The sequence below is a fragment of the Oratosquilla oratoria genome, chromosome 9 (assembly GCF_046742065.1).
Source record: "Oratosquilla oratoria isolate Oo_2021 chromosome 9, ASM4674206v1, whole genome shotgun sequence".
Taxonomy (NCBI): domain Eukaryota; kingdom Metazoa; phylum Arthropoda; class Malacostraca; order Stomatopoda; family Squillidae; genus Oratosquilla; species Oratosquilla oratoria.
This window is the reverse complement of record NC_134785.1, coordinates 67960058-67978031: the sequence shown is the minus strand read 5'-3', so window position 1 is coordinate 67978031 and position 17974 is coordinate 67960058. Positions and strand designations below refer to the sequence as shown.

At 39.3% G+C, this 17974-nt stretch overlaps 1 protein-coding gene across 2 annotated transcripts in view; it reads right to left on the bottom strand.

The window, feature by feature from the left end:
- Positions 1-11231, bottom strand: part of LOC143028524 (integrin beta-PS-like) — a 49854-nt gene extending 38623 nt beyond the window's left edge. The window contains exons 1-7 of one of the 2 annotated variants that reach the window (XM_076190744.1): positions 11161-11231; positions 10382-10664; positions 8563-8680; positions 8090-8167; positions 7130-7358; positions 5736-5820; positions 4792-4959 (exon numbers count right to left, since the gene is read on the bottom strand). In XM_076190744.1, the coding sequence (XP_076046859.1) occupies positions 4792-4959; positions 5736-5820; positions 7130-7358; positions 8090-8167; positions 8563-8680; positions 10382-10654 (951 nt within the window). In that variant the 5' untranslated portion in view covers positions 10655-10664; positions 11161-11231. Of the gene's footprint in view, positions 1-4791; positions 4960-5735; positions 5821-7129; positions 7359-8089; positions 8168-8562; positions 8681-10381; positions 10665-11112 lie in introns of both variants that reach the window. The other variant, XM_076190743.1, reaches the window with a different exon arrangement.
- Positions 11232-17974: the final 6743 nt, after the last annotated feature.

Genomic DNA, 17974 nt, shown 5'->3' with positions numbered 1-17974 from the left:
CTGTCATCCATATAATTAATACACTCACTATCTGAGTTATGACCTGTGCGACTTACGTCCACCCGTACTTACGACCACATTCAGCAGATGCCTACATGCACATATTATGAGTTTACTGGTTTACTGTACGTTTGCACGTGGCGTCCAGCATCCCATACGACAGTTACGGCAGCACAGCATCTCACCAAGGTTGCGCTGTCTGCCATATTTATGGTATTTCTACCATAATTTAGTGTGTGTCTACCATCTACCTTACGATGTCTACCATATACCATAATTTTACTGGAATTGATATTATACCGTATTTCGATTCCCAGTTCCCACCGATAATCAGGGCAGGTGGGAATGGTCAGAAAGAGCAGTTTTGCCAGATCGGTGATACACGCTTTCCCGAAAGCCAAGACAGAGTCGGTTTACAGTAGTCCTGCATTCGTACTTTTCATTCTGGTTCGAGTTTTCTATTGGTCGAAAGTCGAAAGCTGTAGTGTACAAATATAGATACAAATAACTTTAACCCAAGTCTATGATATTCCTGGAGTTCTGAAGTATAATATCTTATATTCAATAAGACAATATATCTCACTGTACTATTCTTTGCATAAAATATTTATTTGATGAAATAACGTTATGCTATGATTATTGTTCTTTTCTTATGAAGAGAGACCACACGTTTTCGCATGGGAGGCGACAATTGAGCCCAGTGCATAGAAGCGAATCTTGTACTTGTTTTCATGTACATTTGAGGGCATTATTTTAAATGTTATTAAGCCTTTATTACTCCAACCTCTTTTTATTAATTATGCCTCGACCAGCGGATACCAACGGATCCCCTATGGTGCCTCACCAGACCTACTGCCTGATCTTTCCCTCAACCGTACGCACGAAGAAAGTGTAGATGACGTGCAACCAAAAAGTGGATTTTTTTTTTTTTTTTTTTTATACATGCCTATTTTCTATTTTTTATATTTTGTATCTTTGTGTTAATTTGTACTTTCGGTCTCTAATAAGAATCCTGTGCAATATATTTTCTTTCTTTATCCTATCCTATTAATTTATTATTATCAATTTATTACTTAGTATAACAATCAAAGAGTATTGGATATTTTGCACTGAGAATGTTCTACAATGAGGCCACAAACGAGACATTTGAGCTGGATTTACGCTCTGCATCATATGTCCTTGAGTATACACCTCGAATGTATACAGTCCGAGTTACGACCGTTTCGACTTACAACCGGTTGGTCGGAACCGATCTAGGTCGTAACTTGGATAGTGAGTATACTGTATATAGCAAACATTATTGGGGCCCGAACTGTTCCTTGTGGAACACCACTTATTACTTCATTCCATTTTGAGTGTTTGTCTCTTATCACTACTCTCATTTTTCTTCCTTGCAAAAAGTCTTCCATCCATTTAAGCAGTTTGCCCTGTATTCCTCCTTCAGTTTCTAATTTCTTAAGCAACTTCTTATGTGGTACTTTGTCAAAAGCTTTTTTTAGGTCTAGAAATGCACAATCAGCCCATCCATCTCTTTCTTGTATTATATCTATTAGCCTTGAATAGAAACATATTAAATTGGTGACGCATGATCGTCCTTGTCTGAATCCAAATTGCCTTGGATTTAACACGTTTTTTTTTTTCTAAATATTTTACCCATCTACTTTTGACAATTCTTTCACAAATTTTTGCTATTGTACTTGTTAGAGAGACTGGTCTATAGTTGGTAGGGTCTTCTTTATTTCCTCCTTTATATATGGGTACTATATTTGCTTTTTTCCAATCTTCTGGAACTTTTCCTTCTTTCAAGGAACTGTTTATTATGCTATGTATTTTGTCTGCCAGTTCATTCCTGCATTCTTTCAAAATTCAGTTTGCTATTTCATCTGGTCCATGCGATTTTCTGATATCAAGATTACTCAAGTGTTTGTATTTCGTTCTTTGTTACTTCTATTTCTTTCATGGGAGGGACTTTCTCTTTCCATTCAATCTCTTCAGGTTGTATGTTCTCCCTTGTAAACACTGATTTAAAATGTTTGTTCATAATATCCGCCATTTCAATTTCCTCTGTGTATTCAACTCCTTGTCTTAATTTCTCCAAGTCTTGTTTGTTTTTCAATTTGTTGTTTACAAATCTGTAAAATAGTTTTGGTTGATCTTTACACTTTTCTATGACATCTTTTTCATATTTTCTCTTTTCCTCTCTGCACGTTTGTACATATTCATTTCTATAACAAGTATATATTTTCCATTTTTCAGGCCTTTTGCCTTTTTTCAATCTGGTCCAAGCTTTGTCTCTTTTGTCTTTTAACTCCCTACAACTTTTATTGTACCAGCATTTTACATATTCTTTTTCTTGTTTTTGTCTTGGGACATACTTTTCCACTCCTTTTTTGTAAATTTTTGTCAAAATATTCCATTTCTCTTCCACTGTTGTTTCTTCTTTGTATATTTCTTCCCAGTTTTCTTTTTGAAAGAATTCTCTTATTTTATCAAAGTTTGTTTTTTCATACATCATTCTTCCTTTTATATATTGTTCATTTCTTTTCATGTATTTTTCTTAATTTAGTTCCAGTTCAATCAATATGTGGTCACTTTTACCTATTGGTGTTTTATATTCAATCTTGTCCACTATTCTAGGTTCAGATGTAATTATTAGGTCTAGTCTCGATGGTTCTTCCTCATTTTTATACCTAGTGTTCTCCTGTATCCACTGTGTCATTGTATTGTCAGTAATCATCTCAAGTAGAGCATTTCCCCATGAGCCGTCTCCACCCTTTACTGTCATTTCTTCCCAGCAGATTTCTTTGCAATTAAAGTCGCCCATCATAACTATTCTTCCTCCATCTTCCATTATCTTATTTAATGTTATCTTTGTGTCCTCTAACATACTTTTATGTTCACTCTCTTCCCACGAGGCTGTTTTCGGAGGCACATAATTTATCACAAACTTTCTGCTCTTCTTATCTCTGTCTTCCACTTCAATCATAATCATCTCTACTGTATTCTTTCCATATGTGACACACCTCACGTTTATATCCTTCTTAGTCAGGAACATAACTCCACCCCCTTGCTTTGTCTCTCTGTTTCTAATCCAATAATTATATGCATCATGTCTTACACTGTTGGGTGGTAGTGGACCTTTTAATTTTGTTTCTACAATTCCCATTATGTCCGGTTCTTTTTCCTTCAAATAATCATTCAGCTCATTCAATCCTGTTATTAATCCATCTATATTTGTGTATGACACTCTTAGTTTTCTGCCACTTCCATTGTGTTCTCTGTTTCCCTTTTGTTTTTCTCTTGTATGTCGAATTGCTTTAGTTTCATATTCACTACTCTCCAATAGAATCTCTCTTTTTCTGACTGTTCTGTCCTCGTTTTTTTCCTTAGCTTCAAGTCTTTTTTTTTTTCTTCCTCTCTTTCCCCTTTATTCATTTCCCTTTTTATCCATACCTTTTTTGCTAGTTTCCCTGTTTTGGATAAGATATTCTCTGCCATCGTTTGTGACCTGAATTTAATCTTAATTGGTCTGGTCTTATCTGTACTATACTTTCCGAGTCTGAACTTCTCTTCGATTTGTTTCATTATTTCTGGTTCATCTTCCTGAACTAATTGTAGTAAACTGCTTAATTTTTCATTTTCCTCTTTGATTCTTGAGGTTCTATCTGGGTTATGTTTCTCTTCCATTCCTAATATAATTATACATTTCTTTTTGTCTGCTAAGTCTCTTACAATATTCTCCTTCTGTCTCATCACTTTGATAACTGAGTCTTCAGTTTGTTCATTCATTTGCTGTTTAATTATATCAGTAAATGCAATTTTACTGTTTTCTTGGATTGTCTTCCAACCCTTAGCTTCTTTAGCTATGGCCTCTTTGTTTTCTTTATTATTCCTCTTTAATTCTTCATTCTCCTCTTTTACTTCTCTTAACTGTCTTTTTAGTTCTTCTATTTCATCAGTTAAGTTTTTGTTCGCCTTCTCTAGTTCTTCCAATTTTTCAACTCTCTCTGCAATTTTTGACATTTTACCGAACCTAATCTCCCAATGTTCAGTCATTTGTTCAAGTTTTTCCTCCAGTTTTGCCAGTCGGGGGAGGTTGGTATCCGCCGCCCCCTCATTAAATCCTTGGAAATTATTATCCTCACCTTCCATTGTACTGCTCTTATCTATGTTTCTAATCTTTACATTTTTGTTAGTCCCATCATCGAAATCCAAATCATCGGTTCAGCGTTTGTTTACAAGCCGTCTGGCCTCTTGGACCAAGTCCTCCCCTTCCTCATTTCCTTCCATTTCCCTCAGTAATCCCTCCCCTTCTCCTTTTTCCTCACTTTCCCACTACACCACGAGCAATTTCCCCCCCACCCTGTAAATACAATAGGTACTTCCTTTGCTTTGGGATCCACGAAAATTTAACTTTTTCTTCAGAACATCCTCTATGCCGTCCGTTGAATGAAGTGTGTGTGTGTGCGTGTGTTTTACACCTAATTGTAGTATATAGGAAAGGAGCAGTGCTCATGGGGGTCTTGTCTCTTACTATCCAATTTATCGGACCTAATTTGCCAATTATTATACATGTATTGTTTCCAGCTTGGGCTATATTACCTACAAATATATTTATGCAAGTCCTGGGTGTATGTATGTAATATGTACTGGATCTAGGTATATATTGAATTCAGGCTCCATGATTTCATGTTGCTACAAGTTCAAGAAAACAATTTATAAGCAACTTCAATTCCTTAGCAGTATTTAATCCCCATCCAATTGGAATTAAAAAGCTGTGGCTCCACTTACCCTTCCATCTCCTGCCTGGTGGAACTTAGCGTCAGTGGAAAAAATGATAATTTTTCGGGACGCGTTCCTCCAACCGATGTCCTGGCACACAATTGCCTGCATAAGCGCATCAAAACCTCCTTCAGGGGAGTCCTGGTTACCGGAGATCTGAGCATTTATCACCTCTAACTGTGGAAAGACCAGAGAAATGTTAACTACAATATAATCATTGATGTACTGACTTTCACCAACTGCAATGCCATGTCCCCACTACAATATAGTCAATGCAGGTTCTTCATGTTGAGGTGTTGATAGGCTCTGAAAATGATTATATACCGTAATAATCATCATAATAATAATTATACCAAAAGAACCTTTCCCCCTTTCATGGGAGGTTGCCAAATCAAAGCATACACCCACACCACACCTACAAAAAATGAATGAATAAAATAAAGTACCTTGAAAATGAAATAAAATTAATAAAAAATGAATGAATAAATAGATAAATATGTAAAAAATATAGACAATTTTTCCACCCATCATAGCTCCTCACTGATGAAGGACCTGCCACAATTGCTTGAATCAGAGGCAGTGCAGTAAGACGTCAGCACTACAGTAGAACTTGACACCTGGGAACCCAAGAGTCATGGTGTGGGATTTAAAATTGCTGGCTTGTGGTAGTGAGAGGGGAGCAGTTGCCCATCCACACTGTCCTTATGTATAAAGGTGGAAGAAATATAGTTGAAGATGACAGACAGAGATCTAAGGCTAGGCATAGACTCTAGAGACAGACACTTGGTGCTGTAACTGGTGATGGAGGTGAGGGCATTGGCAGAGTTTGAAGACTTCAAGATGTTTTGCAAGGGGATGATTCTTACATCTCTATACCAGGACCACTGTGTAGATACCTGTTGCTGGTCACTATCCATCCCTGTCACAATTGCACAAAAATCACAAAACCCTACCGTGAAAAGTTTGTCGTTTTCGTTGAGCTTGAGATTGTTTATGAAGGTGAACGGTGGGGCACAGCCAGTACAGGGTTCCTGTAACCTGGAGAGAATGGGGTTTTACCACAATAATCAAATACTAAATTACTAAATTGAATTAAATATTAAGTACCATATACTAAATTCTGCTATATTAAGTTTTCTACTATTCTTTATTAAAACCTAGTAAAAGTATTTTTTCCTTGTGAATTGTTAAGAGAAAAAACAATACTGGAAGTATGGATGTTTACTTTTATCATGAAATACTTGGAAAAATGATGATAGATAAATAAATAAATAACTTTTCTTACAACTATAAAAAAAAAGATGAAAAAAGAACCCAGTAATGTTTTTAGTTGTAAAAGTCTTGGGACACTAGTGTATGCAGTGCACTTTTTTCCTGTCAAGTTCCATGATGTGTTACTCACAAAGAGTGCAAGTATGGTGTCAAGCCATGTCCTGGCTGGAGCCACAGTACCTGCTTTCTAGGTACTGTATATTGTAAAACGTGTAGGTTTATTTAAGCATGTAGAGTAAGATTTCTAGTTGTTGACAGGAGTATCTTATTTTTGTCATCCAAGCTGCAGAAGGTTTGGAAGCTGGCAGCAGAGGACTACAAAATTGGAGCCTCCTGTCCTCAGAGGTCAGAGGGCACGTAAATCAAGATGATGACTTGAAGTAGGGTCCTCACCTCTGGGCCTCCCCATGCTTCATGTCTTAGATGAGTAGTAGTGGATATATTGTGAGCCTTCTTCACACAAAAATAAATGGGTAAATTGTGTGGAGCTGGGTAGTGATAGGATATTTTCATGAAAGTAGCAGTTGCCGACAAGACTAACGAATTAAACATCATATGAGGATGGAGCCTTTATTTGTACAACGTTTTCGCCTAGAAAAAGCTGTAATAAGCGAAACGTTGTACAAATAAAGGCTCCGTCCTCATATGGTGTTTAACTTGTCAGTGATAGGATAGCTTACACCAGCATACATTGGCACCTGTGCTATGGCACTGGTGTTGTACGGCTGTAGTATAAAAAGATGCACGGGTCATTTTTGGCCCCTTCTGATTATCATGCTCGCACTCTGTTTGCATAGACTTCATTGTTACTGTAAGTTAAAGGCAAATTGTATTTTATGTACAGTACATATTAAATTAAGTAATTGCACTCCACCATTTTCTTAACCCCAGTGAGATTTAAATGATCTAAAAGAGGCTAAATAGATGTTCTAGAACCTGAATTGCAGGAACTGCTCGAGTTTTATGGTTTATGATTCGATGTACCAACTCAAATACAGGGCCTAGTTTGTGACATCCCCATGAAATACTCTTGAAGGCAAAGGAGAAAAGATACTTTTGTTGGGGGAGTCCTTACCTCTTCGGGTGGGTGTTGACAAAGGGCAAGGCCACCTTGTCTACAAAGGACCCAAAGCCAAGTCGGAACTGGGATGTTAGGGCACGCATGGTTTTTGCCAGGAGTGATCCGAGTCTTGAGAGGTTCTCCTTGTCGTCTCCCATGGAGTTGGACAAGTCCATCAGGTAGTACAAGTCTACTGGGTGGTCACTTACTTGCCGGAACTTGAGGGTAAGGTTGTACGGTGTGCCTAATGGGGGAGGGAGCTGGTGGTTTATAACAGTGGCATTATAAGACTTTTGACATTACAGCTGCTCACAAGAGTTAAAGTGAAGCTCCTGCCATTTTTTCCCTCTCTTTTTTAAGTCACTTATATTGGAATCCCAATTTCCTGATTGGCAGAGACAAAAATCCTTTTCAAGCATTTTTTTTACATTACTTTTTGTATTATGCAAATATATTAGAAATGCATTATATATAAATCAGTTTCTATTAATATATAATAAAAAACAATTCTTTGTTTCCTTGAAAGAAAATAATAGGAGTGGCTTATGTGACACTCTCCACCTCAAGTCTGCAATAATCTTTTTTTCTTGTGAAATACTGTAATTTACTTTACAAATCTCAAATTTCATAATTTTATAAATATCCATGCTGTTTTTCTTGTAACTATAGACAATGGTGCAATTTCTACCAGGAATACTAGTGAAACAGCTCAATTAAAAAGGGTCCAATTACTTGCAAAACGTCTGATATTAATCAAAAGGAAATGTTTTGTGCAAATACAATGTTACATCTATTTAATATTGTATTCATTTATGTTAATGCTTCCATAATACAAATACTAGAAAATTCTAATAATCTCAAAATCTAGTTTTTTTTTTTTTCTTTTTCCTATTTTTCGATTACTTTTAAAAGTGATGGTGGGCGTCACCGGGAGACTTCCCGGCACAGACAAGGGCAAACGAACGCTTTGTTTACCTTTTCGAAGATCGAGACGAACGTGCTGGGGCCGAATCTGGATGATCTTACGTTGAACTTTCTTTCCCTTAATGACTTCTGTGGGCGAGGAGAGGCAGGGAAGGAAGGAGGGAGGCGTTAGATTGGGAGGAGAAAGAGGAATATTTAAATCCTGATAAATAATCAAGAGATTACACACAGGCTAGGTGCGATGGATTGGACGCGCCCACACACAACACTGACAAATTACTATGATAAAACTTCCACCAGGCCGATGGAAATTTCTTTCAATCTTTCGGTTCATACGCAACAAAACCAAATGAAAAAATATAGCATGATATATTACAAATACACACATGTATGGACACAAGAGAGAGAGAGAGAGAGAGAGAGAGACATACGCAACAAAACCAAATGAAAAAATTATAGCATGGTATATTACAAATACACACATTTATGGACACAGGAGAGAGAGAGAGAGAGAGAGAGATTACCGGAGAGCGGCTCATCTCTGATTTTGTGGGCCTCGTTGCACGGGACCTCGATGTCCTCTGGCTTACAGACGGAGGACAGATCGAAGCTGGTCGGGAAACAGTGGCGATTCGAGGAGTTCTGCCGAGAAGAACATAAAACATGAGAGAGAGAGATAAGAGGGAAAGGCATTATGTTACCCTTGGATAAGTAAGGGTGGGCGGGGGGGGGAAGAGGGAGGCCCTCTCCAGTGAATAAAATCGCCTAGCGGAAGATATATGACGTCGTAATTGGTGAGATTGTGAGGTCATAACGTTTTCTTTCCATGTTGAAATTTGTGACGAAGTTTTTTCTTTCTAGTCATGACGGGCCAGCGCGTCATTTTCCACTGGTGAGGAAATGATGTATCTTGTAAAGAGAGAGTGACGTCATAGGAAGTCTTGCTGCCTCCGAAACATTGTTGCCGCGTTTCACGTGATTCTGAAGCCTTGTTGCATCTGTTTCTGGGCTGTTTCGCAATAGTCTAGCAAGTTTCGGCGTGTACACGAACACATAACACTCCACTAAATTATATATATATATATATATATATGTATATATATATATATATATATATACATATATATATATATATATGTGTGTGTGTGTGTGTGTGTGTGTGTGTGTGTGTGTGTGTGTACACAAACACAATAATATTGAGAGTAAAACAATAATAATAAAATTGGGGATTTACTTGTCCAAATGCCGTCGTCGCTTGCATCAACATCATCATTAACTGTGATCATTCATAATGACATTCAGAAGATCGAAAGCGTCACTTTACTCAAAAAGCATCACAAGTTCGGAGTAGTCGGACGCGAAAAGGTCTTATCACTAGACTTCCGCCAAGCTAAAGCGTCCCTTTAGATAGTAAACGGTCAACATGGCCGACCGTTGTACACACATTCCGAGGTTAAGTGTATTTGTAACAGCTGACCTGTGGATTTCTTCATTGGAATTAACTTGATTAAATCTTCTTGGTGTTTAGTTTGTGATATCCAGTGCTTTTATCAATGGGGACAATATACAGATGAAGGGGTGACTCACAGAAGTGGTTAGGTGGGATAGTACAAGACCATTGGCACTGAGTAGAAACTATCCCCAAATCACCTAGGTAATGAGCGGGTTTCTTCGAACTGAATAAAATAACTGGGCGTAGTAAAAGAAAGAAAAAAAATTATATATATATATATATACATATATATATATATATATATATATATATATATATATATATATATATATATATATATATGGAGAGAGGTTTTGCGAGTCACAATATACATCTGACGGTCATGGTGATTTCTTGTGGAATAAGATAAACATCATTGGTAATAGGCTACTTTAGTAGCCGCTAGTGCTAGCTGCAAGTTAGTTTACCCGGCAATTGAGTGTTAACACTTGGACATTTTTGAGTCAAGTTTACTTATTTTCCGTTGAGATTGGGTAAATGGAGGGGTAGTTTACAAGTTGCTAACGGTAGCTATATATACTCTGCACGCGCACGTAGATATCATACAACAATCGGTGTATTTGACTTGTTATTTTTTTAACCGCAACATCGTGGTCATATAGGGCCGCTAAAAACGTTAAAGGGAGCAAAGATGGTAGGCTGAAACATCGACATTAAAAGTAAACTTTCGGTATGATAAAAATTATTCAAAAACACCCGAAACACGAATGTTCAAAAAAGAAATGGGGTGAGCCAGCAAAAAGAATCAGAACAATCCTTACAGAAAAAAGAAAGAAAGAAAAACTACGCCTAGAGACATGGAGGGAGTACTGTAGAGAGTACCACTTTACCTTGGCACCACTCCCGCCCTCTTGGGTGGGCGATATCACTCGGGAACACCACTGGCACCCGGGTATTTGGATGCATTTGTGGCACTGATCGTCCTGATGCGCGCAGCGACTGATATCTTGTTGCGATGGCTCACCCACGGCCTCTCCGCACTTATTAACTCGTTGCTGGGCTGTGGCCTCCTGCACCATCAGTGCCCCCAGCAGGAGGAAAGGAACGAAGAGCAGACCGGCGCCGGCGGAGGATCGCGGCTTCAGGCTTCCCAGGGAGAACATCTCGCGTCACCTGGGGGAGTCGAGAGAAATCCTGTAGGAGGGCTGCACGTTGTGTGTGTAAATATATAATTAGCAACAAATATTATCATCAACGGCTGTATCGTTCCCTGAGGGGTAGTCCGTCTGTCCAGCACACTTTTAATGGCGTCGTCTCCTAACCTAAATCAAATCATTCGGGATCAGCCAGAACAAAATCAGTAGTGTGTCACCGTAATTGACGTCCCCAAGACAGTATTACGCTGTTCTCCAATGTACACAAAGTAACAACAGTGTAACATAAAATCACTGGACTCCCCTTCAGCTGAACGAAATCACCCAAATACAACCCGTACAGTGCGCCTCTGGGTCTGATGGATCTTTAAGAAATTTTGGATATGGCTTCAGGGGCCTTTGGGTCTTCCATACTATGCAATATTGGGTAGAGGTTCCCAGAACTTATCCACGTTCATCCTACTCACCTCTGATGCAATTTTTCTTATTTTGACAGGTCCCTCCTCGCCACTTACCGCTCCGATCTCCTCCTACAGCGTCCTCTCTGAGGGCGTGGTACCCACTGGGTGCTGAAGTAGAATTCGTGCACCGTCACACTCATGCGGGATTCCCTCTAAAATATACATATCCGGTCTAGCGTGTCACGGCCAACCGAGGAAGAAATCGAACAATGTTCACCACCTCATTGTATGACGTACGATCCGAAGGTATAACTTATGAGGTCTCGGTCGAGCCAGATTTTGTTTAGGTCAGTGTCTTGGAGTCGACTGAAGGGATCGATAAAATACATCGCGGTATTGAAGGTTATAAGCAACATGAGTGACGTCATCACTAGCTGGTATCTCCAAATTATTTGTCACGTACACGCACGCACATCCACACACAGAAAATATACACAAAACAACTATCACGCAGGACCTAGTATACTGAGTGACCTTAGGGCAGCCGTAAGAAGACGCGGTAAGTATTGGACTTTGGGGCACAAGTAAAGAAGCCAGGAGTCCCAAATGTGCACGCGTATTATCGAGGAAAAGATTCGAGGATATGGACGACAGTCTGTTCTGTTTCAATTATTGCAGTCTCTTGTCAGATGTGTGCATTTTTCTTTTTTCTGTGATTGTATTCAACTGGAGGGTTCTCGAGTCTTCGGATGAAAAATCCTAAACAAGCGAGGTTACGACAAGAGAAGTTTCGCTGTAGCTTCTCGTTAAAGATTCATGGCTTTGACGTCTGTTCAATTCTGAGTAATGTCCCCCGACAACTGCAACTTGCCTCGGACCTGAGGTGATTTGGACATCACTGTGTGTGTGTGTTGCACCAGCTTCCTCTGGGTATCGTCGCTGGTGTGGCCTAGCGTGGACACCATCTTGTCCCGGGGCAAAGTTTTCACTGCCCCCCCTCCCCTTTCCACCGCCACCACTCCCACTCCCTATTGTCTATTCTACCTATTGGCATGCGAAATGATTAAACAAATTTCATGATTTGTATTTAATGTCCCTATTACAGAAAGGATAAGGGAAATATTAATATTTCATATTCTGCATATTTTAACCCAAAATTCGTATATTACGGTAAAATATTCAGGGCTCCTTTGAACTTTTTTATTATATTTATTTTGTCAGACTTGTGGGCGGCATGTTCAGGCTAGAATGCTTTATAATTCATCACAAGCGTAAAGGGCCATTTACACGGTCGAACAGTTTGACAAACCCGGTTTGTCAGGCAAGTATTTGAAATGTTTGACCGTGTGAATGGGGTATTTGGTCGTCAAACACGTTTGTCGAACGTGTTTGACAATCAAATACCCTATTCACACGGTCAAACATCACTTCAAACACTTGTTTGACAAACCGGGTTTGTCAAACCGTTTGACCGTCTAAATGTCCCTTAAGGGACTCTTATTTCTGTAATTATTTCATCAAATATCTTGTTTTACTTTTGGGTATAAGTAACTTGTTTTTCTCTTTTCATTTTAACTATTAAATATTCTGTTATGTGTGCCGTACACAGAATCAGCTAAACAGGGCCGGTGCTAAGAATTGCGGGGTCCAGTTAGAAAATGGATAGTGGGGGCTCTACTCTACGAAAGTTCGAAATTGACATTTTATTTCCGCGTAGTATGTCAGTCTTAGCACCCCCAAAATACATAAACAAATGTGTGATATTTACCTACTTGGTGGAATTTCGAGGGCAGTCCTCATAGCCAGCCACAGTGGTCTACCACTGCTGCCAGTCTTGCTGTCCCTCCTCGCATGGGCCAGTTGGTCTGGTATTGTGTTTGAAGAAAACCTACTGATGGCGGTGTAGCCTGGCACTGGGGGCTCATCTGACACCTTCCGTAGGAAACTGTCCAGTGCATGCTTGAAGCTGTCCACCGAGTATTTGGTTTTCTCTCTCACCTCTTTTGGGAGGGCGTTGAAGATTTTTGGACCCTCGTGGCCTTGGCTGGATGCCAGTAGGGTCTTTAGCCTTCCCGGGGCTCTTGGTGGGAGAGTTTGTCTCTCACACTTACGCCCATGCCTTACACTGTGGTACGGCTTGATTGTTGAGGGCGTGGGGTCCGGAACAAGGCCTTCTAGGATTTTCCATGTATAAATGGCCCTATATCTTTCTCTCCTACTTTTTGTTGGGAGTAGAGACCCAGTGCTCACAGGCGATCCCAATAGTTGAGATCTTTCATCCCTTTGATGTGCCTGTAGTTCCTTTGGACAGCTTCAAGCTCTAGATGTCTCCGCGCTTGTGTGGCTACAGTAGTCCAGGATTGGTTGGATAAGCGCCTTCGCATTACTTGTATTTCTCTTGAGGGGAAAGTCCCTAGTACCCAACTGGTCATCCCTTTTGCTCTTTTCACTGACTGCGTGATGTGGTGTTGGAAAGTGGCGTCATCACTTAAGTGGACGCCCAGGCATTTTACATGGGTTTTGGGTGTGATTTTTATACCTCTTTCCGAGTGCAGTCCAGTGTTGTCTTTGATCCCTTGGTTTGTGCCATATCACAAGACCTAAAACTTCTCTTCGTTGAATTGCATGTTGCTGTCCTTGGCCCATGCATACACTGTGTTGAGATCGTCTTGTAGATGGTACACGTCCCCCTTTTCCCGCACTGCACGGTTGATGTGGGTATCATCGGCAAAAGACAGGAGGGTTGAGTCCACTCTCCTGTTTATGTCATTCATATGAATAAGGAACAGGAGGGGGCCGAGGACAGAGCCTTGTGGTACTCCGCTTATTACCTTGGTATCACTGGACTTCACACCATCGACTGCGACTGTTTGTGTACGGTCTGTCAGGAAGTTGTGAAGCCATACTCCTAGCTTCCCTGAGATTCCTAGATCTCTTGCCTTGTGGAGGACACCGTGGTCCACCTTGTCAAAGGCTTTTGCGAAGTCTAGAAATCCAACGTCAACATTCTTCCCTTCTGACAGGTTCCGTAGTAGCCAGTCGTAGTGTGCCAGTAGGTTTGAGAGGCAGGACCGACCTTTTCTGAAACCATGATGATTCTCTTTGATGAAGTTTTTCACTTCAAGGTGTGTGAACAGTTTGTCCCTTACGCATTTCTCGATTACCTTGATAATGTGGGACGTGAGGGCAATTGGTCGATAGCTCTTTAGCAAGGTCCGATCTCCTCCTTTATATATTGGGCTTATATATAATGGCTTGCTTTAGTAGTGCCGGAATCTCCCCTTTGTCTAAGGAGGATAGCCACAACATATGAATTGAGATCGCTAAGACCTCGCTGCATTGTAGGAGTAGGATCGCCGGAACGCCTTCCGGTCCAGCGGCCGAGTTGATCCTTAGCTCCTTTATTGCCTTCTTGATATCCTCTACCGTCACTTGAAGGTCGGTAAGTTGGGTCTGGTTCGTGGTCGCTTGGTTGAAAAAGGTTGTAGGTTCGAGGATCTCTATTTCTTTGGTATGCTGAACACACTGTTGTACTGGTGTGCCAGCTTATGGCAGGTTTCCCTCGGGTCGTCCGTTGTGGTCCCTTGATCAGTTACTAGGGGCACAATCTGTGACTTGGTTTTTAGAATTTTTTTACAATAGCTGTAGAAGAATTTTGGATTGTGCTTTATATTTTCTATAGCTTGGTTTTCCTCCATTCTTCTCTGTTCCTCATGCGAGTGTTTGATTTTCTGATCTATATCCTCTACTTTTGAGAGGATTGAGAGGATTTTGGGTCTCATTGCTACTTTTGCTGAGTTGTTTGTTGAGGGTGGCGCGCTTTTGCTTGATTTTCCTATCGTGTGGAATGGAGTACCTGTGAACCTTTTTCTTCTTTTTTTTGTGGTACATATGCAGTACACACCTCCAGCAGGATCCTCAATAGTGTATTGAGAATGGAATTGGGATTGATTTCCTGCACAGGTCTTTTAGAAAAAATATTTAATGCTTTTTCATTTGAAAAATCTTTCGAGTTGATTTCAAAGGCAATGGATTTTAGTAATGTCAGTGACATTACTAAAACCATTGACGGTATCATTACTTTTATTTAAAGGGAATTAAGGGACGTTAGTGACATGATTTGGACTAGGAATGGGGTTAGGATAAGGGTTAAAAGTGGGATCAGCATTAGGGTCAGGGCTGGGATAAGGATTGTGATAGTGAGGCAGTGACAGGTGATCCTATGTATTTCTAAAAGTATCAAGAGTGGGGGTATGGAATACGTGAGATGGAAGACGATGATTTTTTTCAAATTGGGAGTGAAATGTCACTCACATGACCTTTGTTTGAGTCCGCGACAAAGAGAGAAGGGGGATGAGTGGTTGAATATGTTGGTGCTTGTTTGATGTGTGTTGTATTTTAGGTTGTGACTACCTCTGGCTGTTCGCGCATTTGTTAAGTGTAAGTAAATTTCTTTATTTATGTCAACTAAATTGTTTGTGATGTTATACATCATTTGTTGTTTGTGTATTCGTCCTTTTGTTTCAAATGGTTCAAGTTTAATGTCTTGTTTTAATCTAATGACTGATGTAGTGTGTACTCACGACTGATCCATCATGATCCCTTATTTTGTGTGGATATTTGTTTATGTCATTGTTAATGAATAATGTGTGAATGCCTGACGATGTAATACTCGAATGTGGCCGAAGTGTCTTGAAAGCCAGAATGTTTATATCTGCACTGCATCTGTCAGTGTTCTCTGCTCAAGGCCTGGGTGGGTCCAATTTGATCAAATTTGTCAAGTAAACTTAAAACAGGCTCTGTAGTGTAAATGAATGCATTAAAATTATACGCGTTTGATATTAGTTTTCTGTAACCCGGATACTAAAGAAAACGTTCAACGTTTAGGGGTAACTACACATAAGAGTTGAAATGCTGGGAGTAGCTGTTTTCTCAAGTACATTTATTTGTGTTCACTGGTTTAGAAAACTATCAAAGTCAATATTGACGAATGAACTGAAGGACTCGGGTTAATTTTGTTGCCAGAATTTGTGAGGCAAATGTTTCGACAACCACATGTGGCTTATAAGATTTTAAATAAAAATATGAAATTGGAAAGCGTCAACTTCCTCCCCCCATCTCGGAAAATAGAAAAGACATTGGTGGGTTTGGGTGGTGGTGGTGCTTGGATAGTTGTCCGATTGGTAGTGGTTGGCTAGTTGTGGGTGGGTGGTGGTGGTGGTTGGTTGGTGGTGGTGGTTGGATGGTGGTGGTGAATGGAAGGTGGTGGTGGTAGTGGTGGTTGGGTGGATTGTGGAAAGTGGTGGTGGGTGATAGGCTTGGTAGGTGTTTGGGTGTTAGTGGGGGTGGTTGGGTGGATGATAGGTGGCAGTTGAGTGGGCGGTGGGGACTTGGGTGTGTGGTGGGGTTGGATGGGTGGATGAATGGCAGCGGGTGGGGGAGACTATATATATATATATATATATATATATATATATATATATATATATATATATATATATATATATATAATATATATATATATATATATATATATATATATATATATATGACGATATCTTGACAGGTTGTGAGAGAGGCACAGGGGAAAACACACAAATAGAACGAGAGTTTATTCTTTAACTAGTTTCGCATTATGGTGCTCCTTCAGAAAGACTGTTACACTACAGAAAATACTGGCAATGAATACAGAAAATGTGTGGGTAATGAACTAGGATAGGTCTGAGTTCAAGGAGGCTCTAACTCTTGCGCGTTGGTCGTACTGACACTCCGTGGGATGTTTCTGATGGAAGCAAACGGGACGAATGATCACCAGAAGCATCCCACGGAGTGTCAATACGACCAACGCGCAAGAGTTAGAGCCTCCTTGAACGCACACCGATCTTAGGTCATTACCCACACATTTTCTGTATTTATTGCCAGTATTTTCTGTAGTACAACATTCTTTCTGAAGAAGCACCATAGTGCGAAACTAGTCATAGAATAAACTCTCGTTCTATTTGTGTGTTTTCCCCTCTGCCTCTCTCATATATATATATATATATATATATATATATATATATATAATTATATATATATATATATATATATATATATTTTATATATATATATATATATATACACACTAAAAACCCACTGTTGATTGGATTGAAAAAAAGAAAGGATATAACGATTTCCGTATATTTCGATCACTTGCTGTGATCTTCTTCAAGCGGAAGAGGATCACAGCAAGTGATCGAAATATACGGAAATCGTTATTTCCTTTCTTTTCCTTAAGTCCAATCAATAGTGGGTTTTTAGTGAATTTATTAATGTGTTACAACATTACTGGTGATATATATATATATATATATATATATATATATATATATATATATATATATAATTGGCGATATATAAATAAAAAATAAGTAGATATAAATTTTGTTACATAAAATACACTAACGTAATATCTGTTTTTCTTGACGGAAATAAATTACAAAAAAAAAATGCTAAAAGCGATACATTACCTAACGGAGCTACGGAGCTGGAGGCGAGCTTAGCGACGCCATGTTTGTGGAAAACGAACTAACGGAAGTCTGGGGATAGACCTATTTTGAATGTTGAGTAGGTTTATTGTTTTAGAAGTTCAAATTGAATATAAATTTTGCAGACTAAAATAAATTAACGTAATACCTGTTTTCTCGGCGGGAAAAAATTATAAAAGCGAGAGAATTTTCGATGAGGTTAGACTAGAGCAATTTATTGGACTTCCGTTAGTTCGACAACAAACTAAAACATGGAGTATCGAAACTAGCCAAGGTCAGAGTTGTCGCTAGTGTATCGTTTTTGGCAACTTTTTGTTATCGATTTCCGCTAAGAAAAACGTACATTACACTGTTGTATTTTAATTTACAAAATTTGTATTTAATTTTCTAAAGCTACATCC